General features: G+C 39.3%; 2 protein-coding genes across 19 annotated transcripts in view; one reads left to right on the plus strand and one right to left on the minus strand.

The window, feature by feature from the left end:
* Positions 1 to 415: 415 nt before the first annotated feature.
* Positions 416 to 24,503, minus strand: SLITRK5 (SLIT and NTRK like family member 5). 2 transcript variants are annotated; one of them, XM_071430999.1, is made up of 3 exons: positions 24,365 to 24,503; positions 22,816 to 22,910; positions 416 to 21,834 (listed from the first exon to the last, which is right to left on the minus strand). In XM_071430999.1, the coding sequence occupies exon 3, from the start codon at positions 21,824 to 21,826 to the stop codon at positions 18,962 to 18,964; it is 2,865 nt and encodes a 954-aa protein (XP_071287100.1). In that variant the 5' UTR covers positions 21,827 to 21,834; positions 22,816 to 22,910; positions 24,365 to 24,503; the 3' UTR covers positions 416 to 18,961. The 2 variants fall into 2 exon arrangements, with proteins under 2 accessions (XP_071287100.1, XP_071287098.1); XM_071430997.1 differs by lacking the exon at positions 22,816 to 22,910 and having other exon boundaries at positions 24,365 to 24,495.
* LOC139591842 (collagen, type I, alpha 1b-like) overlaps positions 23,817 to 26,042 on the plus strand; it is a 68,217-nt gene continuing 65,991 nt past the window's right edge. For 9 of the 17 annotated variants that reach the window (XR_011679758.1, XR_011679759.1, XR_011679760.1 and 6 more), the window contains exon 1: positions 24,466 to 26,019. Coding sequence is in view for 2 of the 17 variants with exons in the window: in XM_071431001.1 (XP_071287102.1) it covers positions 24,466 to 25,670; positions 25,958 to 26,012 (1,260 nt within the window). In the remaining 15 variants the exon portion in view is untranslated. Of the gene's footprint in view, positions 23,929 to 24,353; positions 26,020 to 26,042 lie in introns of those variants that run through there. The other 8 variants (XR_011679767.1, XR_011679768.1, XR_011679769.1 and 5 more) reach the window with 3 other exon arrangements.

Below are 26,042 nucleotides of genomic sequence, written 5' to 3' on the forward strand. Positions count from 1 at the left end.
TAATGCATGCAACGCCAGACAAAAATAGCTCTGTTTTTAATATACTTGATTCTTAGACAACAAAAATAATCCCCAATATACTGGCTACTATGTGAAAACCAGATTGTGACTTCCACAAGTGTTTTCTTGGTTTAAAATTGAAAACTTAGAAAGAAAAATCACTTCCTATTTATTGACTGAAGATTTTTGTTACTGAAAAAAACCCACCTTGAACTTTTTGTGTGCTACTTAGAGTTATTCAGAGCTGTTACAGTCCTGAAGTCTCTAAGAATGCTGTCTTTATTTATATTCACATCTATATGCTATTCTGTGATTTGAATAAAAGCAATAGAATTTAAAAAAGAAACTAATCATTCTTCTCCTGAAAGAAATTTCAGACCCCTTCATGCCTTTAGTTGAAAGTTAAATGTTCAGGTTCAATTAAAAAAATAATTTTATTTGCAGAATGAACCTACTGAGAACAGTCTACTTAATATGATTTTATGCACTGAACTACTCTAGTTTAAAGTAAGAAGGAAGTGAACTCATGCATTAAGTTTAGACCATCACTACATGAAGTGAATTATCTCATAAAGACTCAAATAAAGTCATTCTGGATTTATGACTGAGCAGATCACACAGATCTGAACAAAGAATTTACACTGTGATTAGTATAAAGCACACTTCTCATTTACAATGAAATATAGTGAATAAAAATCTGTAATCACAAAACCCCATACAACTCATGGTACACAGATATGAAAGTTTCAGAATATAATAGGAATTTACAAACCACTTTTACTTCAGAGCAGTTTCATTTCTAACTATACATTGCCTACAGTACCACTACTTAGAACACTGGGAAAGCCTGAGTCACTATAGGTCTGCAATTTTAATAGGATCAGATTTTCTTTTTATTTTGCAGTGGCTGACTTGCAAAGGGACTGTGAATAACAATGTTTTAGGACAGCCAGGAAAAGAAGCAAACTGCTATATTCATCTAAGAGAGAAAGAACATATTTTCTGATGCTTTTTTAGAACCTCTGTTCAAAACAATTCAGCATTCATTAATCCATGCAATGCAACAGGCCCAACTGACATAGAAGAACAGAAAGCTCAAGCTATATGTGATATGTCAATCAACCATAAAGTGTAGAGTTGAGAGGAAAATTACTTTCTTAATTAAAACTAGACTAAAAAGATAGTCAAATCTATAAATAAAGCAGCTTTTGTAAGGGAAATAACCTGATAATTGTAAAGAAAAAAATTCCAATGTAATGATAATGAAAAGTTTGGAGGGGTGGTAGAATTTGAAATACTTTGAAACGTATATGCAATTGCTGTTACAGATGGAAAACTTTATAATCATCAAAAGTGTCATAGAAAGATGCAATATGCAGTGAAGCCTTGATGTTCTATTAATCTCAGAAAAGATGTGGAAGAGTATTTTTCAGCATACTGTTAACACTTTCTAATAATGATCGGAATTGTAATGCCACATTTTCCAAATGCCCTGAAAATCATCCTGCTAGTTGGGTCAATTTTCCTACATAAGCTGCTGTATGTGTAATATTAGAAGATGGATACAAATCTCTGGGTGTAATTGAATATACAATTTTTGTTTGTTTATGTAAACTTTGACATCTGAAATTCTACATAATTTGTATATACAAAAGCTGGCATATAGGTTGTATAACCAAAAATATGAGCACAAAATTGTCAACACTTTTTTTTTTCATCCAAATTATCATCCATATGCCTGATATATTTTCCTTTTATCTTCCTCCAGGCTTCAGGCTAAATTTGGTTCTGCTTGGCAGATACCAATAAATGTGTGAAAGCCATAGAAATATTGTGTAATAACGACAAGAGAACAAAGCCATTGAAATAGCTATCTAGAGCATTTTTCCAGAGAATAAAGGATCCTTAATTAGCAACTATCAGGATATTGCTCTGTTAGAGATCATATATTTTGTCTTTAAATGCAGGTCATCATGGAATAATTTTGACATTCAGCGCTAAAATATCTTAATAGATGCATTTACGTTAAAAAAAAACCAAAAAAACCCCAAATTAAATCAAACAGCTTTTCTTAAAAGACAGATCTGACCCAGGCAGAATGAAAAGCTCTGAAACCCCTTCACATTTGACTGCAACTAAAAGTACTAAAATTACTTGCATTTCCTCAGCATGATAATGCAGGTATTGTTTTCTAAAGAATCTGTAGTAGTGAAATCATTATGATGAAGCATCATCTCTGGTATTTAATTACTAATATCTGCTTAGATGAGGTAAACCTATGAGAAAATATTACTCCTCACAGTATTATTAATATCATATGGCTGTTGGGGTTTGGGGTTATTCTACATTATATGTAGCTATGCTGAAAAAAGGCCCTTCAGAATCTGAACTCCATTATGCTTTGAAATTTTACGTCTGCTGTACGTGACCTCTGTGTCAGTTGTTTGAACCATGTTTTATGCTAAATAAGTGACAACAGCCCCAGTTAGGTTTCTCAGATGGAGAACATAAACTTAATTTAAAGGTATTTTTTCACTACTCTGAGGTGCCTAACCTGAAGAAGCAGACTATAATGCACCCTAGACACATCCTTTGCACAACCTTTTACTGAGTCTGATCTAAATCAGGAGCAGACACAAACATCAACTGAGTTCACCAGTGTAAGACAAGTGGAGAAATCAAGGCCACAGCTTGCATACAAATCTTCACAGGAAATCATTATGCAAATCATTTGTAGATTACACAACCTGGACATTAAGGGGTTTTTAGCATAAAAAGTTTAGGCCACTATTTTGTTACAATCCTAGAAGACAAAACAGTGTGGAAACCTACACATGGGTGTTTTTTTTGATTGTGCGTATATATAGATATATACACACATATACATACACACATATATATATTCATATATATATGTACAGACAGAAGTTAAAACATACTCATGGCTAATCGCATTTTGATTTAAATAAAAGAAGTGACTATAGTTACAGGAGTTAAATGTACAGGACTAACACTTTGTTGAAGAAGAATAGTCAGTGTTGAAGAAGAATAGTCAGTGTTACTGCTAATTCAGTTTCCTCTTGGTTACGTCCATCCTCTAATCCATCCTTGAAAACCAGTGGTCACTGTGTCTAAACTTAATACTCATATAGTTTATAATTGTACTAAGTTGAAGATATCTCTAATATCACTAGGCATACAATTATAAATGCATTTCCCATTTCAGCCATTTCGGCAGGTCTTCAGCATGTCTGCTTGTCGTCCCTCTTTAATCCTACCTGAAATGTTTTCTTGAACATGAGAGCTTCTCCTTGCTGCTGTGATGCCCAGTCCCAGCTAATCTTTAACTGAGGGCAAAGGAGTGGGCAACAAGCAGCAGAACCCTTGTGATTCAGTGCATGCCACGATGAAAGGTACCTGATGTAGCAAACCTTATTTGAGAGGGAGGAGGATAGACAGCAGGGAGAGGAAGATAGAAGGAAATGCCATCTCAGGCTTCTGAAACCTTGAAAGAAATGAACACCCTGCTGATGTCTTTAATAGTTCATAACAACAGCTGTCTTCCACTTGTGAATGTTTCCTATGATGTGGCACCTCCTCATATGACATTCTTCAGCTCCAGCTACCTCCTGTATTGCTTCACGCCTCACTGCACCACAGGAGGCATCATATTGCAAAAAATTCTTCTCCTGTGAAGTGCCTAAGCACCACAGGAATAGTTTTTCTCTGTCAGAATGAAAAGAGTCTTCATTGCATATTGCAGGTTTGGGATTTTTTTGGTTGTTTGTTTTTGCTGTTTTTTCCTTTGTTTTGTTTGTTTGTTTTTGCCCAAAAATATACCGGTAATGATGAAAACTATCTGACATTAGTAAACATAAACTAACACCGTAACAGAAATCAGTTAAATTGCCACATATACTATGGTGGCACTTTGATGCATAATTTAGATCTAATGTGCTTTTAAGTACCTGAGACTTTTATATACATATATGAGCATACATAGATATCATGTACACCAATGATGCTGTTTAAATGAAAATGAAAAGTATAAAGATAAATGTATGTGTCTATAATTATAACATTATGTATATATGACTTTAGCTGATGTTTCTAATGCGGGGTTTAATACTGCAAATACAAATATTATCAATCTAAAGACAGTCTTTGGATTACTCTGTTAAGTATCTCACTGCATTTCATAGGTATTTTTTGATATTTGCTTTCTTTACTGTTCATTGAAGGATAACGTACAAAGTGTTAGACAGAAATACATGAACCAATTTTATGATCTCAAAAGCTCCAGTGACTACTGAGTAGATATTTTTCCCATTTGATCAAACAATCAAAAATTGAAAGCTCAGTCCTGCAAATGCTTAGACGTATGAAGAATTTTACATCCATAAGTAGCTCCCGGTGATATTATTAAATTTCTGGAAGTTAAATATTTCAGAGCATGCAAATATAAATATGAGCAATATATTAACTATTAAAAGCATTATTTTTGCTATAAATATGCTCTTTAATTATACTTTCTATTTGACAATAATCCATTTAAAAACATTCTATTAAAAACACTGCTTGGCCTTTTCTGAGTATGGTGTTTTAAAGATTTATTAAAACAAATCTTAAAGGATTATTTAAGTATTAATTATATAAATTATTTTGAACTCTCAAAAACATAATGCATTGGTAAAAAAATCCATTGCTATAGGTTGCAATTATGAGATGAGTGTGCATGAAAATGTGTATTTTATAATCCTTTATAATTTTATAGTCTGGTATATTAATTAAATTTTAGAGTATAAAGCAGGGCATTCTGTAAGATAGCACTCAGCAGTTTCCAACAGTCTAGATCAACCATTTATTTATGACAGATTATGTCAGGGTTCTTTGGTTTTTTTTTTTTCAAAATTGGTGATACATGTTCAAATTCTGAGGTTTTTGACAAAGGCTTTAGTAAAACTAGATCAGTTGGATGGCTTTCTTTTTATTTTAGTCCAACTCATGTTTTGTTTGTCAGGAAGACTTTTATTTAACAAATTCTAAAAGATATTTGAAAAATAGTACTTTCCCAGGAAAATGATGTGGGTTTATTTTTATATTGAGCTGTGCAGAAAAAAAAAAAAAAAGAAAAAGAAAAAAAAAAAGAAGAGGTATATCCACCTCACTTTCTAATACAAAGTTGGTATTTCCTATAATGGTTACAGATATGCCAATGAAAACATGTTTAATGGAAATTAATGAAAAGTATTGTAGCACCCAGTAAAGTCTTACAAAATATTTATTAGTGAAGAAATACAATACAAAAGATTTTAAAGGTCAGATCCTACAATGCTTTGCTGAGTAAGGTGGAAGTCAGAAAAGAATGCAGAATCTGACACGAGCTAATTTATTTCTGCTATGAGATGGATGTGTGATCTCTGTATTGCATCAGTCATTTAGGCCCAGATACTTAACAGCATAGAACTTAATAATATATTTTCTTTTTAGTAATTGTCATCTAGCCCTTTACTTATTTTATATATATGTATTAAATAATTTGAAGTTTTCAGAAGATATTGAAAACTCCTTTGCTTAGCAAAAGTGCACAGATTTCTTTGGGTGTTTGGCCTGCCTAAGGACTGCAAAAACAGGCCTTAGGGAAGATCTAATAGGAAACCTATTAAGTGACCATGAGATCACACACTAATCCTACCCTTAGGATAAAATCTAATCCTATATTTTGAGTGAAGTGCTAAATTCCTCCTGGCCTGTCATCAGCACTTGCATAATTACTTCTTTCTTGGTTTTGTAAATGTCTAAAAGAGACTGTGCAGTATCAAGCTTAATATATCAATAGCTCCAAGTCCAGGCACCAGATTTCACATCCTTAACTATTTCATTGGCTTTTTTCTTACACGCATCAATGACTCATTCTTTGTGAAGATGGTTTAACCCCTAATTTAACTCATTATGCCAAATTATTATACTTTAACCTATGATTATGACATAATAATGACTTAATTAGAAGTATTAAATATGTAATACTTTTATTGAAAACACATACAAAAGAAAACAAAACTAATTGGCTGTTAACTTCAGTGGTTCCTTTTCATGTCTGTCTGTAGCTTTCTGAAACTGTTCTGCCAATTTTTCTTAACTTATGTCAAATTATCATTGGAGATGATGTGAGATTTCTAGCCAGAAAGGTAAGTAAGAAAACATGGCACTTTCTCACTCCGCATAGATTTAGTAATTTGCATATTTCAAGGTTCTAACTGTTAGAGAAGTTTGTAAAATTTTGTGTTTTTCATAGAAGATGACATTTAGATCTACTGATGAATTACATTCCAACAGTGCCTTCTTCCATGTATTCAATACTTGAAAGCCACATATATGTAACAGACACATACAATATGCTCTTATTTCCTTGGAAACCCCTTTTATGAACTATCTTATAAACTTTTTGTTCAGGGATGATCAAGGGTACACTCTAAATATTTTATGCAAGTACAGCATTGGGCTTTGGCTTCGTGGGTTTTGTTTTGTTTTGGGGCCTTTTTGATGTCTGTTGTTTGGGTTTTTTGTTGGGTTTTTTTTAGCTTTTTTTTTTTTTTTTTTGGTTGCTGTTTTAATAAGGTAAATATATTATCCAAATGAGTGATAACAGAGAATTTTTATCTGGTCATAAGGGCAAAGAAATCATCTTCTGAGATTTCGCTGGCAGATTTAGTAAATATTTACTGAATAAGAATAGATTCAGTAAGAATAGATTTAAATTTATTTAGCCCTGTAGTCTCAAACCTTTTTTTTTTGAATGTACAGCATGTGCATTCATCGGATTCAGAGACTTCAGCAGCTACATATTCTACTAGATAATTTCTGATGGTTAGTTTTTCTTTGAGCTGCTTATTTTTCAGTCCCATCTGAAAGTCTATAACTAGAGACATACAAAACAGTCCAAGAGCTATTTTTTCCTCTTTGTGAAATACCAATAATTTTTAAAATAATAGAATTATTTTCTCATTCACCAATATAAATGATTGAGAAAAAAGTGCTGAATGAAAAACAATTCAGGCCTTTTCACAGTATTACAAATACCTGCATTAGTTCTCATGTTTTGGGTTTTTTTTTTTTTTGGATCTATGTATGCTCTTTAATGTTTTTGTAGCTGAAAAATTTTATATGAAAAGTCCCTATATTAAAAATAAAAATACCAGAATATATGGTATAATGCTTAATTTCAACTGGAATTTCAAGTATACAAACATCAAATCCTGTCCTCCACATATCACAGCAATCAGCTCAATATATAAATTGAACAAACACAGAAACATACAGAAAATACTGATAGTAATATCAGGCTTTTTCAGGTAGAAATTAAAAACTAATCAGGAAAAAGATAAAATAACTGTAAAGATTACTCATATGATGATGTTATATTTTTTTGACTTTTTTTAAATTATTGCACCAAATCCATGCACATCTGAGCTCCCAAATACGTGTACGCAATATATTAATAATGAAAGTGATATCAGTGATTAGATTTACTGGAACTAATGTTCAGATCTTCAGAAAAAAAATAGAAAAATCTGTTTTGCTGAAGATTCAAGCAGAAATCTTTACCAAAATCAGTATTAACACTTAATAATAATTTGGACCATGTACCCCTTTAAAATCATATTTTCTTTTTCAAATTTGCAATCTGTATATGATAAATTCACTTCCTGTCTTGAACCCACTGGGAGTATTGCTGTGTAAGTTGAACAGTTACACATTTCAGTGGCAGAAGTGATGTTTGAATGCAGCTTTTATTAGCTTCCTAAGTGCCCAGTGCTGTTCCCATTGGCAGTGCTCCCATTGACTTCAATCAGGGCAGGAACGGGCCCTAATTTTGTAAGGCACTTTAGGATCCTTTGGGAAGAAAGGTGTTAGAAGAATACAAGCCATAATTATCAAATAGTTGTCAACCAAGTACTCTCACAAATATCTCCCATGTTCACAGAACATCGTATTTTAATTTCATGTTGCAGTTTGCCGTAGCAATTTTTATTCTGCTACTGGATTATTATTTGTCCAGGCTCTGGAACACCTTGTGACACCATAATTTCCAAATGTGACATGAGAATTTTGATGTCTGTGTAACGGGGAAAAAAAAAAGAAAAGCTAACAAAAATGATTATTCTAAGATTAGATAAAATAAGATAGACCAAAATACCTGTCTCTCCTCTGACTGTGCTGTCCTAACTACAGCTAAAACATCCTTTCTACATAAGAATCTGACATCAAGGGTTGAAAGGCTGTATGTATCTAAAAGGATGCTTACAAGTTTCAGTTTTAGCAATATTCTCAATATTAAATACTCTATGTTCTGTATGTTATCATTTTTGCATCTCTTAATTTAGACAGTTAAATTGAAATCTTTGATTTAACTTCTGGTAACAAAAATACTCATTTTAAGAGTCTCTGCCCTGAGAATAATTGCTTTCTTCTCAGTATTAATAAACAATTTTGACAATGTTAATCTTTTCAATATTTAAAATGCAGAGATAAATATAAATTTATCATATTCTCAAATAATGAACTCACTAAAATGAGCTCCTTTTTGATCACTGTGGTCATTTAACTTGTTTTAACATGGAGAGGTCCAAGGCCTCTTAGTAATTATTCATTCACCTCCTAAAAACCCTGTGAGTCTCAAAAATAAATATGACCTGATTTTTTCTGAGTGAAATGAAAACAACAACAACAACAATAAAAACAACTATTCTTATTGATGTGTTTGAATGACAGCTATTTAACATCCCTATAATTCATTCAAATCCTGCAATCTCTATTAAAATTTAAAAAAACCCACCCTGTTTTAGAGGACAAGACAAAATGAAGACATTCAGAACCTATAGCTACTTAAATTCTATATATAGATTGACAGTTCAAATATCTGAATAAATAAAAAAAAATCATTAACCCTCCTAGTACCTTTCTGCCATTAGGCTTAAACATTATTATCAGTAACCTATTCAAGCCAGCAACATTCAACTGAAAGCAAAAAGCAAGCATTTCAGAAACTGAACTAGTTTTAGCTTTGAAGATCCTCAGGACTTCTCAAACATATCAAAATGCTCTCTGATACACACACCTAATTGTATATTTTCTACATGAGTAAATACAGAAAAGACCTTTTCATGGGAAGAAAATACTTTTGTAACAGTAATCATAACCCTAACTTGTTCAGAAACACTTCTTTCTCCATTACACAAACAAGAACTCAGATTAAGCATTGGCATAAGTTTGTGTGTGTGTCAGACATATATTCAAATTCCAAATTTCCAACACAAAAGTATGTAACCAAAAATTTCTGACAGAACCCAATGGGACAACTGACATAAATAAAATTTTCATACGTGGAAGTAGTCAGAGAATCAAAATTTACTTTGGAAATTTTGTCTTCGTTGCTGTTTTAAATTATTTTGTTTGGGTTGTGAAATAATACTGAGTTTTGATTAAGTGAACATTTGTGAGGCCTGACATTGACACACAGACTTGCAGATAAGGGTACCTAAGTCTAAGACAAACATAAAATAAAACAGTTTCACTAAGTAACTGTAAATTGAAGTTACATAGTATTGATCAGACTAAAGATAGGAATTTTTCTGTATTTCATCACAGATGATTATATAGAGCAGTAAGTAATTCTCAAACTTTTAAACTGCAAATGAGGCAAAAATAACACATAATTTAACATTAAAGAAAAATAAATCTGAGTTATTTGGACAATTACTCATAAAATAAAGATAGACTGATGAGATGGGACTTTCCTTCCTCCAAAATTAAAGCTCTGATCCTAACTAAATCTAACAAAAACTTCTTAGTAATCCAAGAAGTCTTAAGAAATATTTAATTACAGATAACACTTGGTATATAAAATATACTGAAAATTATAGAACACATTCATTGTATAAAATTATGCATGGATAAAAAAATATTACCCATCATAAACACATTCAATTATATCTCTAAAAACTGGTGAATTTAGAATCATTACCTTAACTACTTCTCGTATTTTAGAAAAAACTTTTTGCAAGAGAGTAGTAACTTTATTCTTTAGGAAAAAGTATTCTTAAGGAAGAGTTAATGGATGTCTTAGTACAATATGCATTAGTAGACTCTTACCATTAAAAATTTATTAAGTAATATATTGCACGATAAAACTAATAGATTGTACTGTTCAACATGATAATATGGCACATTGCCACTTACTTGTTGGAAGTTATTACTTGTCAGGCCAAAAAGTTAAAAATAAACATTTCAAACCAATCAGAAATTGTCAATAAGAAGATGAAGTTCACTTTATGACTTAAATTACTCTGCTGGAAAACTTCATTATATAAGCACTGCCTAATTACAGGACAAATCCTGTCTTTGAGATAAGGTGCATTTTAAAAAATTAACTGAAAACAAGGAAACAAAAAAATCCCTAAACAAACAAACAAACAAAAATCTGAACAGGGTGGTGTCCCAGACACACACATACATATAAAAGCATGTTTATACAGGCATGTATCTGTGTTACAACTTTACACTGATGATGCTACAGGTAGAATTTTTTTTCAAAATTCCTACCTAAAACATAATTTTCTTTGACAACCATGAGGATTTTGCTTAAGGTGTTACACCTGCAACAAAAAAGCTACAAAACCAAACACACTTCGTCACTGCCTCACATTGTAAGAATGGAGAGAGGAGAAATGCAGACCATGTGATTCTCCTTAGAAAATCAATAGCTATTTAGAAGAGTACAATATTTTTCTTTAAAAGAAATAAACACACTGAAGAACAATAGCTTAGATCCCTTTGCACACAACCGAGCTCTGTACTCAAAATAAAAAGCAGCTTTCAAAGCAAAGGCAGGCAGTTTGATTCAGTAATGTGTAGGGAAAAAAGAATGACAGGGAAACATAAAATTAAAATAAAAAATATGTAACTATTACCTCATTTTTAAACATTAATGTTATAAACTTGAAGAACCCATCAATATATAATATTTGAAATAATTTCCACCACCAGTATTGACTACATTGCATGATATGTTTGGATGGATGTAAGGCAAAAAAATCCACTTTTAAAAGACCAAGCATAATTTAATCACTTTAAAAATGAAACAACCTTAAGGAACAGCCAAAGCTGTTACTGATAGAGATGATATCACCAGCTGAGATTTGAAACACCTTTGTAGCGGGGATTTTTCTTCTGCATGGTAGGCCAATAAACAGTCTCTAACAGGAAAAGAAAAAACATACAGTGTAAAGACATTACATGCTTCCAAAAAAGTAAAATCAATGGAAGAATTTTCATTCACTTCAAAACCATCAAATATACTGATTAGGCAATTTTTCCTTTGATGCACTTTTCATTATCACTAAAAGAAGATATTTATACTTGGGAATAAATGATTCAGCATAATATTAATTCTTTGAAAGTGGTTCAAGTTGTTTGATGTTGGTGTAGGCATTTCTTACAAATTTGAAAACAGAAAAATGTACATATTCTCGAATTTTGAGCTTAATGTGAAGAATATTGTAATGTAGACATTTTGGTTTGTTATAAATTACCTGATGCCATCTAACCAGATGTACAGCGCTGTACACAACCACAAATAAACTCATGTAACCACACCATTACGTCACTTATAGAGTTGTATGTATGGCTTCAAATAAAAAGATGAGAAAACTACTTAAAAGTGGATATTTTATAAATACTAGATAAACTTAATGACATATTCAATTCAACTTAGCAAACTGCCAACCTGAAAATGCTTTTAAAATGTTTAATTTTCCATATTTTAAAAATGAATTTACAATGATAAAATTGTATCATGGCTGAAGAGTACCAATGCTGAGAACAACCCTGTTATAATTTTCAGCAGAAAGCAACTGCCACTGGGACTAACAGCTTTAGTATAGTTGTAACTAAAAGACTGATTAGCTCACCTAAGCTCAGCATTTAGAAAGTGAACAAATCTTTGTCATTACTTGTAATAATTAATTGCATAATTAAATACCATTATGAATTCAGTATTTTAAAACTAAATTCAGATATCCAAAAGAAAGACCTTTCTAAGAACTCTTGCCTTTGTCAAAAATACATTTGTTATGTGTCTATTTATCCATTTGACTGGACAAATTAATTGCTATAGTTGTAAAGTTACAGAAAGTCAATTTCAGGCCAGTTTTGCCATGTGATATTATGCCAAATGTAAAAGGTAGAGGCTTAAAATACTGGAATATTAATGCCCCTCAATCCATATTCAGCCACTTGAAAACTGGATTTGAGCCCAAACTTTTGTTCCTAGCAACTCCAACCCAAAATTTGTATTACTGTATTAGAAAAGTTGAAGCATTGTATGACTGGACTGATTTTCTGGTGATTACATGGATATAGCATTTATCTTTTACATATGCTCTATGAAGAACTTTTCTTTCATTCCAAGCCTAAAAGCTCTCACTACTTACATGGAAATATTCTTACATCACAGTAAAGACAATTTTAATTGAAGAAATAAAGGTAGATATAAGTGTAGATGTACATATATATGTATATATGCATTCTTATATATGTACACATACACTTTCATATATATATATACACACACATATATGTTGTTTTTTTAAGGTACAGATGGTAAAAAAATACAAATATTTAAAATAATAATCTAGTTGGCAATTAAACACTGTTTTCAGAAATTCATAAATTGGACTAGACTTTTACCTTTCAAGTTTGAAGAATTTAACTCAGTGCTTTTGCTCTAAGCATTTTTGAATAAAGTTGATATGAAGTCTGACAAAAGCAATCTCATACCTTTTCCCCTTCCTCAAATATGAACATAAACTTTTTGCCACAGAAATGGTACAAAATTACCAAACGTGTTAATAATCTAGTATTCACAAAATCAGATATACTGTTGAAATCATGAGAAAAAAATATTTTATTACATTAAATATTGAACTACACAATTATTATTTCAACCTTTTATCTTATCCCAGTCTGGACATTTTTGGAAGATCACCCAGAACCATGTCATGATATACAAATAGTAATCTTGTGTCCAGCCAGGAAAAAAAAAATCATTTATGTTTGACATGGTAGGAAGTTTTCTGCAAAATTTAAAAATACTGTAAATATAAGCTTGCAAAATTGCAGCAAAAGTAGTTGCATCTTCCATGGCAGAAACACCACAAAGGGAACAATTTTTTATCAATAGGTATTTAATCTAATTCCGGGTTTTGGGACCAAGTCCACAGAATTAAATAGAGGTATATTGTCTGTTCATGTGGTTCTTCATTCTGAGGAGCCACATGTTTATCTGTGGATGTAAACTGTACTTCCCATATAATCAGGACAATATGAGTCCAAGATAAACTTTACAGTGCCATATCACTGAACACATCAGTGTTTAGTTAATTTGTCAGCAGATTGGAAATAGATGAGATTCATTTTAGAGATACATAGCAGCACTACTAATGTTTGTAATTACTGTATTCAAATTTATACTGTACAAAACAAAAATACTAAGAGAATGGCTTATTTCAATGACAAAAAGCCAGACTTACAGGAGCAAGGTAAATATTTTGCAAGTTCCTCAAGTCAATGGAATCCAGTTGTGTACTCACATAACTAGAAGCAAAATGTGGCCCATTAGCTGTAAGTTAAGTAGTTAATTTGATAACCATTTAATTACAAACTTCATTACACTTTATTTCTTTGTATATTCAATTAACTAGATGCCTCTTGTTCCTAGGACCTAAATATGCGTTTTTCTCTGCCCCATCTCTGTTCTGTTCAGTGTTTTAAGAATAAACAATTATTCTAAAGTGTAACAGTGCTTAGCATTTCTGGAGTATCATCATACTGCTAGAAATTCTGAAATGTAGCTGAATAATGAACAGGAAAAAAATACATCACAAAAACTTGTAATATTAGGATACTATTTATGCATAAATGGAAAAAACCACAAATATGTAAGACAGTATTGCTGGACTGTAAGGAGATCGGTGTGCTCTCTTTTCAGCAAAACACATTGCAAAGCTTCTTAGAAGGGTTGGGAAAAACAAATAGTGTGGCGGCCCCATTCAGATTGCTGCTATCCTGCCCACTTCTCTCACAGAAACGCCTCACTCATCTACTCCTCCATCCTCTTGTCATTCCTTAGCTTGAGGTCCTGCATTTTCCAGGGTAAGTGGATGCTGCAGAATAGAGGTGCAAGTTCTCTACAATCAAATAATCAATAGAAATGTGACCACTGTTTGAAGGCTGACAGCTATGGCATTGTGTCTGCCATTCACTTCCTCTTCTCTCCCCATTTTTCTTGTTTAATGCCAGTAGTGCCAATTGCATTCTCAGCTCTGCATAAGACAGCAAAAGATTTCAGCCTCCTTCTCTGGTTTGGAGACGCTGTAATTCAGTATGCCACTCTGTAACCTAATGAAAGGCTATTCAGGTTCCCTGGAGACACTGAGCAATATAAAGAACCTGCCCTCTAAAAATGAAGGAGTTCTTGTTTACCCTGTCCTTCAGGATGTAGTGCCTTAATGGACTCGGCCCCCTGAGAGGGAACCATATGCATTAAACAGACTCTTAAGTTTCTGTAAGAAACAACATGCTGGTCAGACATTTTAGCTCCAGCTAAACAGAGATCTAAACAACCTACAAAACCAGGATTTTGCCTTCGTTTTTTCCAACAACCACAATTAGCTATTCTTGCCTTTCCAGATGTATCTTCTACATTGTGTTTACCACAGGCCATAAGCTCATTTTTATGCTCTTTAACCATTTTTAAAAATTACTTTAATAACTAAAAAATAACTAAATTATTATGTGATATGAGAAAAGGTACCACTGTATCTGAATTCCTCTAAGAAATACCTATAACTTTATAAAAAAGATAAAACATAGGAAAACATTAAAAAATTAAATATTACAGTATGCAGACTCAACTGAAGATGTTTTCACAACCTTAAGTGACCATTAAAATACTGGATGGTAAAGATATATGTATTAAAAATAAAGGTGTGAGAATGTGGGCTCTAGAACTACTAAAGTGGAAGCTGAATTTTTGTCAGACTTTAAACTGATGAGAGGACTGACATAACATCTGGTGTTTCAAACAGTGTGTAGGAATGTCTAGAAATTCCAGGCTATATCTTCTGGGATTAACCACTTGAAATTCAGCTCATTTTGTTAAAGATGAGAGTAAAATATGAAATAGGGAAGGGAAGGGAAGGGAAGGGAAGGGAAGGGAAGGGAAGGGAAGGGAAGGGAAGGGAAGGGAAGAGCAGGTCTCACTCATGTTTTGTTTCCAGTAATTATATTGAGAAACCAGGATTCTCTTCCACTTTTCCTTTTTTTTTTTTTTTTTTTGTTGTTTTTGTTGTTTTTGTTGTTGTTGTTGATCACAGGATTTCATGCATTTAGGAACTTTTGAAGTAAAATGTGAGACCACATGAATGATTCAGTAAGCTCAATATTACTTGTCAAAACAAAAAAAAAAAAAAGAAAAAAAAAGAGGGGAATATAACTTTATCAACTGACCTAAACCAGTCTTATAATGAACCTAAAATAATATTCAGAATTCTCAAAATAGGGTGGATTTTTCTTCAAACAAATTATTTTATCTCTTATCCTCTTTTTGAATCAGAGGGACATCTCCCTTTGCCAATTTCTATTCCCATCTACTTTTTCTTACAATAATTATCCACAGATGATATATCATTTTAGCCATTGAGTGGGAACTCCTACTTCCATTGAAGTCCTCATTCACAAGTAGCCCTTTCAGATAAGTCTCAGGATGATTACTGACTAAAGAATATTATTTTTCATTCTGTATTATTTTTCAAGGATTTATCTTCAGGAATGCACTTTGTGTAGGCAATTGATGTAATTTAATCTTTTTCTCCAGTAACACAAGTGATAACATGTTTTTTTTCTACTGAAGGTGAGTTGTCAAAAAGATTTAAAATAATTGCTCTGGTTGTAGAGTAGGCCATTAGAAAAATCCTTCATTAGCAGTTATCAAATGCGTGTAGAACACATGGAAGCTGCAGTACTACCGACCTCAGAAATGGCAGTGTCAGAATGCAAACATAAACAGAATGTCAGGGGATTTCTTTCAGCTATTTCTTACAAATCCAAGCAATTCCTGCTCATTTACTCATTTGCGGATGCTGCCTCTTTGTGGCAGAATGCCATGCAAAATGTACCTTTCACACTAAGGACCTCATCCTATGCTTGTACTGACACCTATGCAAGCTCATAAACATGAGTTTAGAACCACACAGGGAAGATATATATACACATGAACAGACACAAAGTTTGCAGGAGCTTCTCCTTCAATCCTCTCTGAGCTAGCCTTTCTCTGGCAAAGTCAGTGAGGCTGAAAATTTTCTTACTTATACCCATTTAACAACAGCATGCCTCTACTGAGCTTAAATGGAAGAAGAACCGGGCCACTGGTTTCAGCAATAGTTATAAAGACAGCAATTCAAAGTTAGGGCTCCAAAACTGCACCTCAGGCAGCCACACACACATCTCTCACTGGTGTCAATGGGAAGTCTGCAGGATAGAGAGCAGTGAACAGAATAGCCATTTGTTATGTCTCTTGTGACAAAAGAACACTCCTCAACTCTGCATTTCAAACTGAAATAACACTCCACTTACTAAACTGTCCAAGCTAAATACAGTCATGCTTGTTTTTTGAGTTTTTTTTTTTTGCTTTTGCTCGGTGTGGGTGGCATAGAGGGAAGAACACACGCCAAGAAAACATTTTTCTTGAATTCCAACAGACCAGTTATACAGCTTTGTTTTTGTAGAAAGTGACAGATTGTACATGGGTAGGAAATTCAGAATAGAACAGAGCCCTTTAGCAATAAAAAGATGTACTAGTGAGCAACTCTGGAAACAATATTAAATATAATAACCTAATGAAGAAAGAAAAGACGTGAAATATCACTTACCCTGTTCCATATATTAAAGAACACCTCAGTAAGGAAACAAAATACAAATATAAAACTATCCTGTTCAATATGTTGTTGAAACATATACCCCTGTGCTGCTTTCTGACCCATGTTATATATGCTGGTAATTACCACATGTCATGTTTCAAAAACAGAGAACACATTATGTTTTGCCTAGAAACGTTAGATCTTTCTGATGAGCCAGAATTGCTAGTAAAGAGAATCCAATGTACAAACAGATTATTTTGGCCAGAAATTTTAAAGTTCAGATACTCATTACTTCAGGATCTTACATTTGAAATATTTACCAAGTGTTTATTCAGAAACTATTAAAAAATCACATGTGCTGGGATACATATGAGACATCAGTTGTCCCATCTTACAGTGATGCTGTGTTTATGAATATCCTTGCCATTGCCTGCTGCCCAAAGGGGTAAAGACATTTTATAGAGATGTGTACAGTCCATCATTTGGTCTTTCAGGATGCCAGTAAACATGTGGATCTGTACAAGTGCAATTGTACTCGACTAAACAATCATAAACTGGCTACAACAGTTGCAAAATCATTATATTTTGGTTAACTAATACAAAATTAAAAAAAAAAAAAAGAAAAAAATGAAACCGACAAATCAAAAATGAACCTTTTTTTACTGATAAAATGAATGCCTTCTACATGTCCCTCACTAGTTTGCCCAACCAGACTTCTGAGCAGGAGGTTGCTAAAAGACACATTTTTTCAATAGAGAAACATGATTTTTTTCCTACTGTGATCAGATTTTATGTCTCCGATTGTCTGTTAAGATTTGGTCATAACTGGCATTATCTATAGAGATTTAAAAGGTCTTTCTGATACTATATCAGATTTGGGAAAAAAGCTCTCACTCTAGTGCAATACTTTAAAGCAATCCACAACCTTTGGACCCCATCCTAAAAAAAAAAAAAATGAAAGAAAGAAACACTCAAACATTCCAGTATTTTTACTTGTAAGAAGAATTCTGCATCCTCTTTCCTAATTTTTTGGGCTTTTGACAAACTTTGCCCAATGAGTGAGTCTCTAGAACTACACGCATTGGTAAAGTTGTTCATGTGCTTAAGTGCCTGCAGGATGGAGGCCTAAGCTGGGACTTCTTTCACAAATAGAGATCCTCAAGTGAGTTAAAAATTTGCAAGATTAGGCCCTAAAATAGTGAAGGAAAGAGAAATGCTAATGTGCATATAAAAATAGGTGCTACAATAAAATATTTTTTTATATTTCATCAATAAGTTATTTTCACTAACCAGTTATGGATCATATATCTCTGCACTCTTTAATGATTTGTCCACATCTACAGTGATCCCTTTAAAGATCATAATATATATTTTTTTTAATTCAAAAGTCCAGAAAGTATACAAACACATCCTTAAAAAAAGGAAACCTTGTATTAAAGTCGGGGTGTGCTAATCTCTCCATAAAAGCCATTTAGACTCACCCATGGCTAAAAGGGGAAAATGTGCGCTGTACTCTTCAACCAGAGAGAAAATTAAACTAAAGAATGTCTGAAAAAAAAAATTAAAAAAAAATAAAAAGCACGACCTGAATCCTGAATGTGACCCGACAAGAAACCATGAAACATCCTGCCACCTTCCCCAAACACACATGGACACCCGCACAATGCCAGTGTTGTGCCCATTTTACACAATAGGTGGTTTCCGACTTCCAAATGCAGTAACAGAAAAGAAAAACCAAAACCAAACCAAACTGAACAGCACACCCTTTCAGAATCATTCCCCGAAGCTGAAAAGTCCTGTGCCAAGGCACTTCGCCCTACAATAAAATGAATTAAAGGGGGAAAAAGAGGAGGGGGGCGAGGTGTGTGTGTGTAGGGAGGTCAGCATTTACGTTTCTTTGTTTTGCGTGTGGTTGTTAAATACAAATACTCTAGAGAAGGAGCTGCTGAGACTGGCGAGGGGACGGGGGGCGGGGGGGCTGTTTCTCAGAACTGGCTGAATGTGGTCTGTTTTTCCAGCACTTCGAGGTAGTCCGGCTCTGCGTTTAGTTTTGCTTTTAGCTCCAGATACTCGTTCCTGTTGGGCTCTACATAGACAGTACTCGGGGGGCTGTAGAGCACCGTCTCCCGGAGCCTGGCGTCCCCCGGCCCCGGGTGCAAGTACTGGTGGGCACGCCTAAGGTCATAGTTGGGGGAGTACGTGTAGGCGGCGGGGAGCTTGGGGTAGTCGGGGAGGGTGGAGCCGGGTGTACCCAGCGTGGAGGGGGAGTGTTTGTCGGGCTCCAAAATGCCCCTGTAAAAGCGGTCGGCGTCTTGCACCGGCGAGAGCAGCTCCTCCCGCGGCTCGATGGTGCTCACGCTGTACGCGGGGCTGCGCGCCGGCGCATCCTCCCCGCCGGGCGCCGGGGGCGCCGGGGGCGGCGGCGCGCCCCCCCCGGGCGGCAGGGGGTGGCTGCTGTAGGTGACCTTGAGCTCGTGGAGGTCTTTGTAATCCTCGCCCGAGTTGCCTTCCCGGGAGCGGTAGATGGGGTTCTTGCACATGTGGCCCAGGGGGTGCGGGATGTACTCGTAGACGTGGCCGGCGGGGGTCTTCACCTTGGGCAGCGCCGCGCCCCCGCCGCCGCCGCTGCCGCCGCCGCGGTGGGGCGGGTGCTGCTGGAGGTGGGGGTGGTGGTGGTGGCCGCCGCCGCTGTAGACGCTGTACTGCATGTTGAAGGAGCTCACGTCGGAGTTGTTGGCGCTGGCGTGGTCGCCCTGGCCCTTCTTGCGCCGCTTCATCACCAGGACGAAGAGCCCCGCCGCCACGAAGACGGACATGATGAAGACGAGCAGCAGGCTGAGGATCAGCACCGAGAGCGGCACCGAGGAGCTGCCGGCGCCGCCCGCGGGCGCGGAGCCGCCCGCCGCCGCCGCCGTGCCATTGAGGCGCACGGTGGAGGAGGACGGGGTGGTCCTGGCCGGCAGCTGGCCCGGGGACGGCGTGGGCGTGGAGACGACGATGTCCGAATAGTCGGGGCACAGCAGCTCCGCCCGGACGGCCCGCATGTCGCTCTGGGCAAACTTCTTAGGGGACTCGCAGATCACCTGGTCCACCAGGACACCGGTGTTGAGCTGTTCCAGCCACAGCTTCATGCCCACCACGTCGCAGGTGCAGTCCCAGGGGTTCTCGTGCAGGTCGATCTGCAGCAGGGATTTCAGCTGGTCCAGCACCCCGCTCACCGGCAGGTAGGAGAAGTGGTTGCTCCGCAGGCTCAGCCTGTAGAGAGACAGACCAGAAAAAATGTTCCCTGGCAAAGACCTCAGCAGATTGTTGTTCAAAAACAAGAGCTGAAGGTTGGGGACAGATTCAAAGGTGCCTGCCTCTATCTCCCGGATGACGTTGTACTGCAGGAAGAGGTACTGCAGGCTTTGCAGCCCATAGAACAGCTCTGGGCTCAGCCGCTCGATCCGGTTCCCATTCAGGTACAGCCTTCGCAAATTAGTTAAATCCCCAAAAGCCCGGTCCTGAATGACCGAGATCCGATTATTGCCCAGATGCAGCAAATCCAGCCCAGTGGCATCCACAAAATCTGCCCTGCGTACCAGCGCAATGTAGTTTTCCGTCAAATACATCTTCTTGGGATTATAGGGTTTGGGCTGCAGTTCAGAAATGCTCTCAATCTTCCTCTCCTGACAATTGACATTGAGGCCCAGATCAGAAATCTGCAAGTTGCAAGTGCAGGCAGTGGGGCACTCCAAAGGCACCGGGGATTTGGTCTGGTAGGCAATGCTGGGGCCATAGTTGCTGTATCCCAGGTCTTTTGAGGGCAGGCGGGAGGTGGGGCGCACCCTTGTCTTGTTGGGTTGCCGGGTCCCTTTGGGGGGCTTCAAGGGAGATTTGTAAACAGCTGAAGAAGAAGTGGCCACAGAGTTGACTGAGGCCGGGGTAGTGTGGAAATACCCTGTAGTGCTCAGTGGTGTCTGAGGTCTCATTTCATAATCAGAGATGAGCCTCCTGGGGCAAAGCTCCTGCTTAGAGACTTCATCCAAGTCTCGACCATGTAAGCGGAAAGGGGTCTCGCAAACCACATCTCCCACCAGCGCGGAGTATGAGATGCTGTCCAGCCAATCCTTTAGAGCAATCAACTCACAAGAGCAATTCCAGGGGTTTTCCTCCAGCTGCAGCTCCACCACTTTATCCATGTGCTGCAGGAGGCCCACATAGGGCAACAGCTTCAGCCGGTTACCCCTCAGGTCCAGGTGAGTTAAGGGCACAAAACGGAAAAGGTTGTTGGGCAAACTGGAGAGGAGGTTATCATTGAGAATCAGCACCTGCAACAGATGCAGTTTGCTGAAGGCATTGGGTTCAATGACGCTAATGTAATTATAATCGACCTGTAGGTATTCCAAACTCTCTAGCCCAAGGAAAGTGTCATCCCGTAAAAGTTCCAACTTGTTATTGTTCAAGTGTAGCCTCCTTAAACCTCTCAGACCATGAAAGGCCCCAGTTTCGATGTCTTGTATGTCATTGCTCCCCAGATGCAAAATCGAAGCCCCCGTGTAATTGACAAACTGGTTTGGGTACAGCCTGTTCAAAAGGTTCCCAGACAACAAGAGGTGGTAAACAGGGAACCTTGGTGGACTGATCTCAAAAAGGCTGATGATCCCTCTGTTTTCACAGCTCACTGTTAAGATGCTGTCCTTCTCCTCACAAGGACACGCATTATCACAGATTTCCCCATAATACTCGATGCTTTCTGCCCAGGAAAGGACTAGTGATGTTAAAGCAAATGCGATCGTCTGCAGCATCCAGATATGCATTTTTTTGTTGAGGTCCTGTTCCAAAGTTACTGTAGAGCAGCAAGAATACATTTTATTTCCTGTAGGGATAAGGAGAAAAAAAAAAAGTAGCATAATAGGGTAGCCCCATAACATTTGAAATGGAAACAAAGTTTATATGTGTCTTCAGTAGGGTAGAGAATGGACTGTTCACCAACCAAAAAAAACCCCCTCCTGTCACTTCTAATTCCCACACTTTTGGAAACTGGATGACATGCCTTGATTAAAGGGTTGATAGGCAACTCCTTGTGAGTCAAATGCCCGCGGTGTCTAAAAAGGTGAGGTCACAGTAGGAATTGTTCTGGTTCTGTTAGTGTGGGGTGAATTTCAATGCTTCTTTGGATTTCCTGTTCACAACCAGCCCCATAAATATACATAAAATGGCTGTCAGTTCAGTTTCACGTTTCTAATTTAAGAGAAAAGAAACACCATTTTACGAGGTTTCCCACCTCCCCTATTACCCAGCTCCCTCTTCCCTTCAGAGCCTCCCTGCTGAACCCGTGCACCAAGGTCTTCCCCTCCTTTTACCTTGATTTTAAACTGGTGATGGAAATACCATGGTAGGAATCCAAAGAAAAAATGCTCAGTGCTGAAAATGGCATCTTAATTCAACAGAGGGAACACTGACACATTCTCCACATCACACATTTTTTAAAACTCTTTTATGCTGATGGTTTTTTCCCTAGCTATACATTTACAAAGCACACACCCACCCACACAGACATGCACACACGCGCGCACACACACACACATGCACACACGCTCGCACCCCCAGATGACTTTTGTGCAGGAATTCTTCTGTAATGAGATTAAATACATTAACCTCCTACTTCGGTGCACTTAACAGCTCTCTTCAATTATGGAAATTGTGCATCTTTACAAAAGCAAGTAATATTAATTGATATGTGATCCCCTCCCAAGTTATACACAATGTAACAGAGCTCATTTCAAGCAGAAGTCTCTTGTTTTCTCTCACACACACACACATACATACTCTCAAAAGAAATGTTTTAACCACTCACCCAAAATTTGTGAAAAATGTAAAACATGCAGGTCATCTTCAGAGTCTCATCCATATCTGACATAGCGCTTATTCCCAATGTTCTGCAAAACTAGCCTGGTAGAAGTGGAGAGATCTAAATAGGTCTCATGAAAATATCTCATTGCCAACACTCCAAACATCAGAGTTACTGATTATAAGCAGCGATGGCTGTCAGTGCTCTTCATCCTTTAGGGAAGAAGACACCCAGGCTGATTAAAAGCCAAGGAGGGTAGAAGGGAAACCCTACCATTGACCTACGTCAGTAATTTAATGTCCGAATTCCACCTAGCTGGAAACAAATCCTTTCCTTTTTTGCTGTCTTTCTGACTCCTCGTGGCTTTCTTCTACTTCTACTAGTCTAAAAGCAATATGAATAGGGAAAATAAATGCATTTTGTGTGTCGGTAGGGGAAGACTAATAAATCATCAGGTTTAAATGCTGGGATCTTGGACCAGGCTTGCATTTTCTATCGTCCACCTCAGAGCTCCAATCCTCATGACACAACTCTGGTTTGGAGGAACGCATCCTAAAAAACGAGAAGTCTCAGTACTGCAAGACATCTCCTGTGGCATCAGGTTCAAGGCTGCAAAACTAGCACTTGCAGCAAAGGCAATCATGCAGCAAGAAATCGGAAGTCTCCGTGAATCTCTCTAATTCTGACCAGACGTCAACTGGATTGGAATTACTCAAAGCAAAAAGGCTTCACTGCATAAAGGCAGCAGAAATCTTACTCAAAGGCATGTATCTAGCATATTTTTTCTCAGCTCGATCAGATCCATTCATCCATTAGCCAACAGTTCTTCGGAGAAGAAAAAAAAAAACCCCACAATGACAACCTATTGAAAACCTGCCCGGTCAGTGTTAAACTCCCAGGCATTTTACAACTTTAATTCAATTATGGTTAGCAAAAGAGGCAAATACAATTTTCCCTCCCTCTCCCTTTCCCCTTTCTCTGACAAAAAAAAAAAAAAAAAGGCGGGGGATGGGAGGTAAAGAAAATAAAGTTGTAGCTGGCTATATGCAAGGTTGCAATCCCGCCCTGGAAACCCCTGTGTGATGACTGTGTGCTGCTGTTCGCCAGCTCCCTACAGAGGTTCAGATTGAGGGGGGGCCAGGGGGTGGGGGCGACGGGGGGGAGGGGAGAAGAGGAAAGGGGTTGCATCGGGATTTTTCTTGCGTGTGTGTGTGGTTTTTTTTTTTTTTTTTCCCCGAAGAGTTCAACCCTTAGATTACCGCACTGCATATCCGGCTGGAAGCAGCTTTCAGTACCGCCGACAGCAGCAGCGAGCGAGCGAGCAGCTCCAGCCGGACACTGCCACCCAACTGAGCAGCACCCCGAGTTGGGAGAAATGGCTTTCGCGAAAGGGGGGCAAGCGGCCGGGAACTGGGGGTGGAAAGCAACAGCGAGGGAAGACCCGGCGGGGAAGGGGCGGGGGGGGGGGGGGCGGGGGGGGGGGACACGACGAGGAAAGGAAGGGAGGAAGAAAGGAGGGAAAGAGAGCGAGAGAAAAGTCAAGCCCGGTACTTACTTCGCCCGAAATCTCCAGGGCCCAAGCATGGTGGCAGCCCATGAAGATGCCGACCCGCTGCGCGGGCGCTGCGCGGAGCCGCCGGGGCGGCGGAGGCGAGGATGGCAGCGCCGGGGAGCTCGGTGCGGAGCGCGCACGGGCACCCCCCGCACGCAGGCGGCGCCGAGGCACAGCGCGCGCTCAGGGGCGCGCACCCGCGGCCACACGCGCCGCACACTCACACTCACACACACGCGCGCGCGCGCGCGCCCGGGGAGCCGCGGGGGCGCGCCCGCCGCGCACGCGCGCTCGGCGGCGCGCGCCCGCACGGCGGGGGCGTGGGCGGCCGGCGGAGCGCCGCGCTGTGCCCGCGCCGCCGAGCGCAGCGGGGAGGCGGAGGGAGGGGAGCGAGGGCGGGGCGGCGGCGCCGCCGAGCGGGCGCGGGGGGGCGCGGAGGGAGCCGGGAGTGCAGGGGCCGCGGCGAGGGCCGCGCTGCTGGGCGGGTGTCCCTGGGTGACGGCGCGGCGGCGGCAGCAGCAGCCGGCCCCGTGGGTCGTCGCGCAGCGAGCCCGCACCGGCCCACAGCGCACGGGCACACGCAGGCACACACATGCCGATACGAGCGCGGCGCGCCCGCCCCGCCACTCCTCCGCCCCACGCACCCCGGGGCTGCGCTCGCACTTTCGCTAGCACGGGCCAACTTTCCCCTCGCTCCTCCACCGCTCCGGACGCCGCTCCCGCTGTCCGCACCATTCGGGCGGAGGTCCGCGGCCGTCCCGTCCTCTCCCGCAGCGCTCGCTGGCCGCGGCCGGGCGGCGCGGAGCGGAGCCGCGGGGAGGGGGGTGGCGGGAGCCGCTGGCGCGGCGGTCGGCACTGCCGCTGCTCGCTGTGCGGGAGCCGCCGCAGCATTCGCGAGGACCGCGGAGGATTGGGCAGTCGCGGGGAAACAAAGTGTCGGGTTTCGCTACGCGCATTCTCCGACATCGTGGACGCGGGCGTGTGTCCGAGCCGTTCAGCTTCACTTTTCTCCTCTGCCCACCCCAGAGGCGGGTCGCGGAGGGAGCCGGGGCACGGATGCAACAGCGGCATCTAAGAGACTCTGGCCGCCCCCCATGCCCGCCGGGCCGCTCCCCGCGGCAGCGCCGGGGCCCGCGGAGCCGGCCGCGCTCCCGGGCGCTCCAGGCGCGGTGCGGCGCCTCCCGTCGCCGCCAGGTGGCAGCGCAGGGCGGCGGATGGGCCGCGCGGGGCGCAGCGCGGCGGGGACCGGGGAGGCGACGCGGCGGGGAGCGCGTTCCCTTTGTTCCCGGGGGATGACCGCCGTCATTAGGTGTGCATGCGGGGCCACACAGGTTTTTTTCGGCGCCAAGGCTGGCTGTAGCTCTGGGGATGCTTTTTTTCCGGTTAAACTTCGGGTTTTATTTTTGGCAAAATTGCGTGTTTGGCTGATCTTAAAATGATAATAATTAGAAGGCGGTAATATTGCGTACGTGCAAAGATGTAAACGTGTTCGCATTTGCGTATTAATTGCTGCTTTGTGCTCTCTAGATTGTAGTACATAAATCTAGTAGTACATAGTACATAAATGTAGTAATTCTAATGGTGTTATGCACACAGGAACACATGGAGTACACCCCGTGTGTACAGCACAGAGGTTGGAATCCAGCTTTAACTCAAAGGTAATGCTAGATGTATTTGTCCC

This window comes from Agelaius tricolor, unplaced genomic scaffold, assembly GCF_023055355.1.
Source record: "Agelaius tricolor isolate 1412-34295 unplaced genomic scaffold, bAgeTri1.0.p SCAF_7, whole genome shotgun sequence".
NCBI classification, from domain to species: Eukaryota; Metazoa; Chordata; class Aves; order Passeriformes; family Icteridae; genus Agelaius; species Agelaius tricolor.

Coding starts and splice junctions, on each gene's coding strand:
- SLITRK5 (XM_071430999.1), bottom strand. CDS start 21,826: ATGTATTCTTGCTGCTCTACAGTAACTTTGGAACAGGACCTCAACAAA.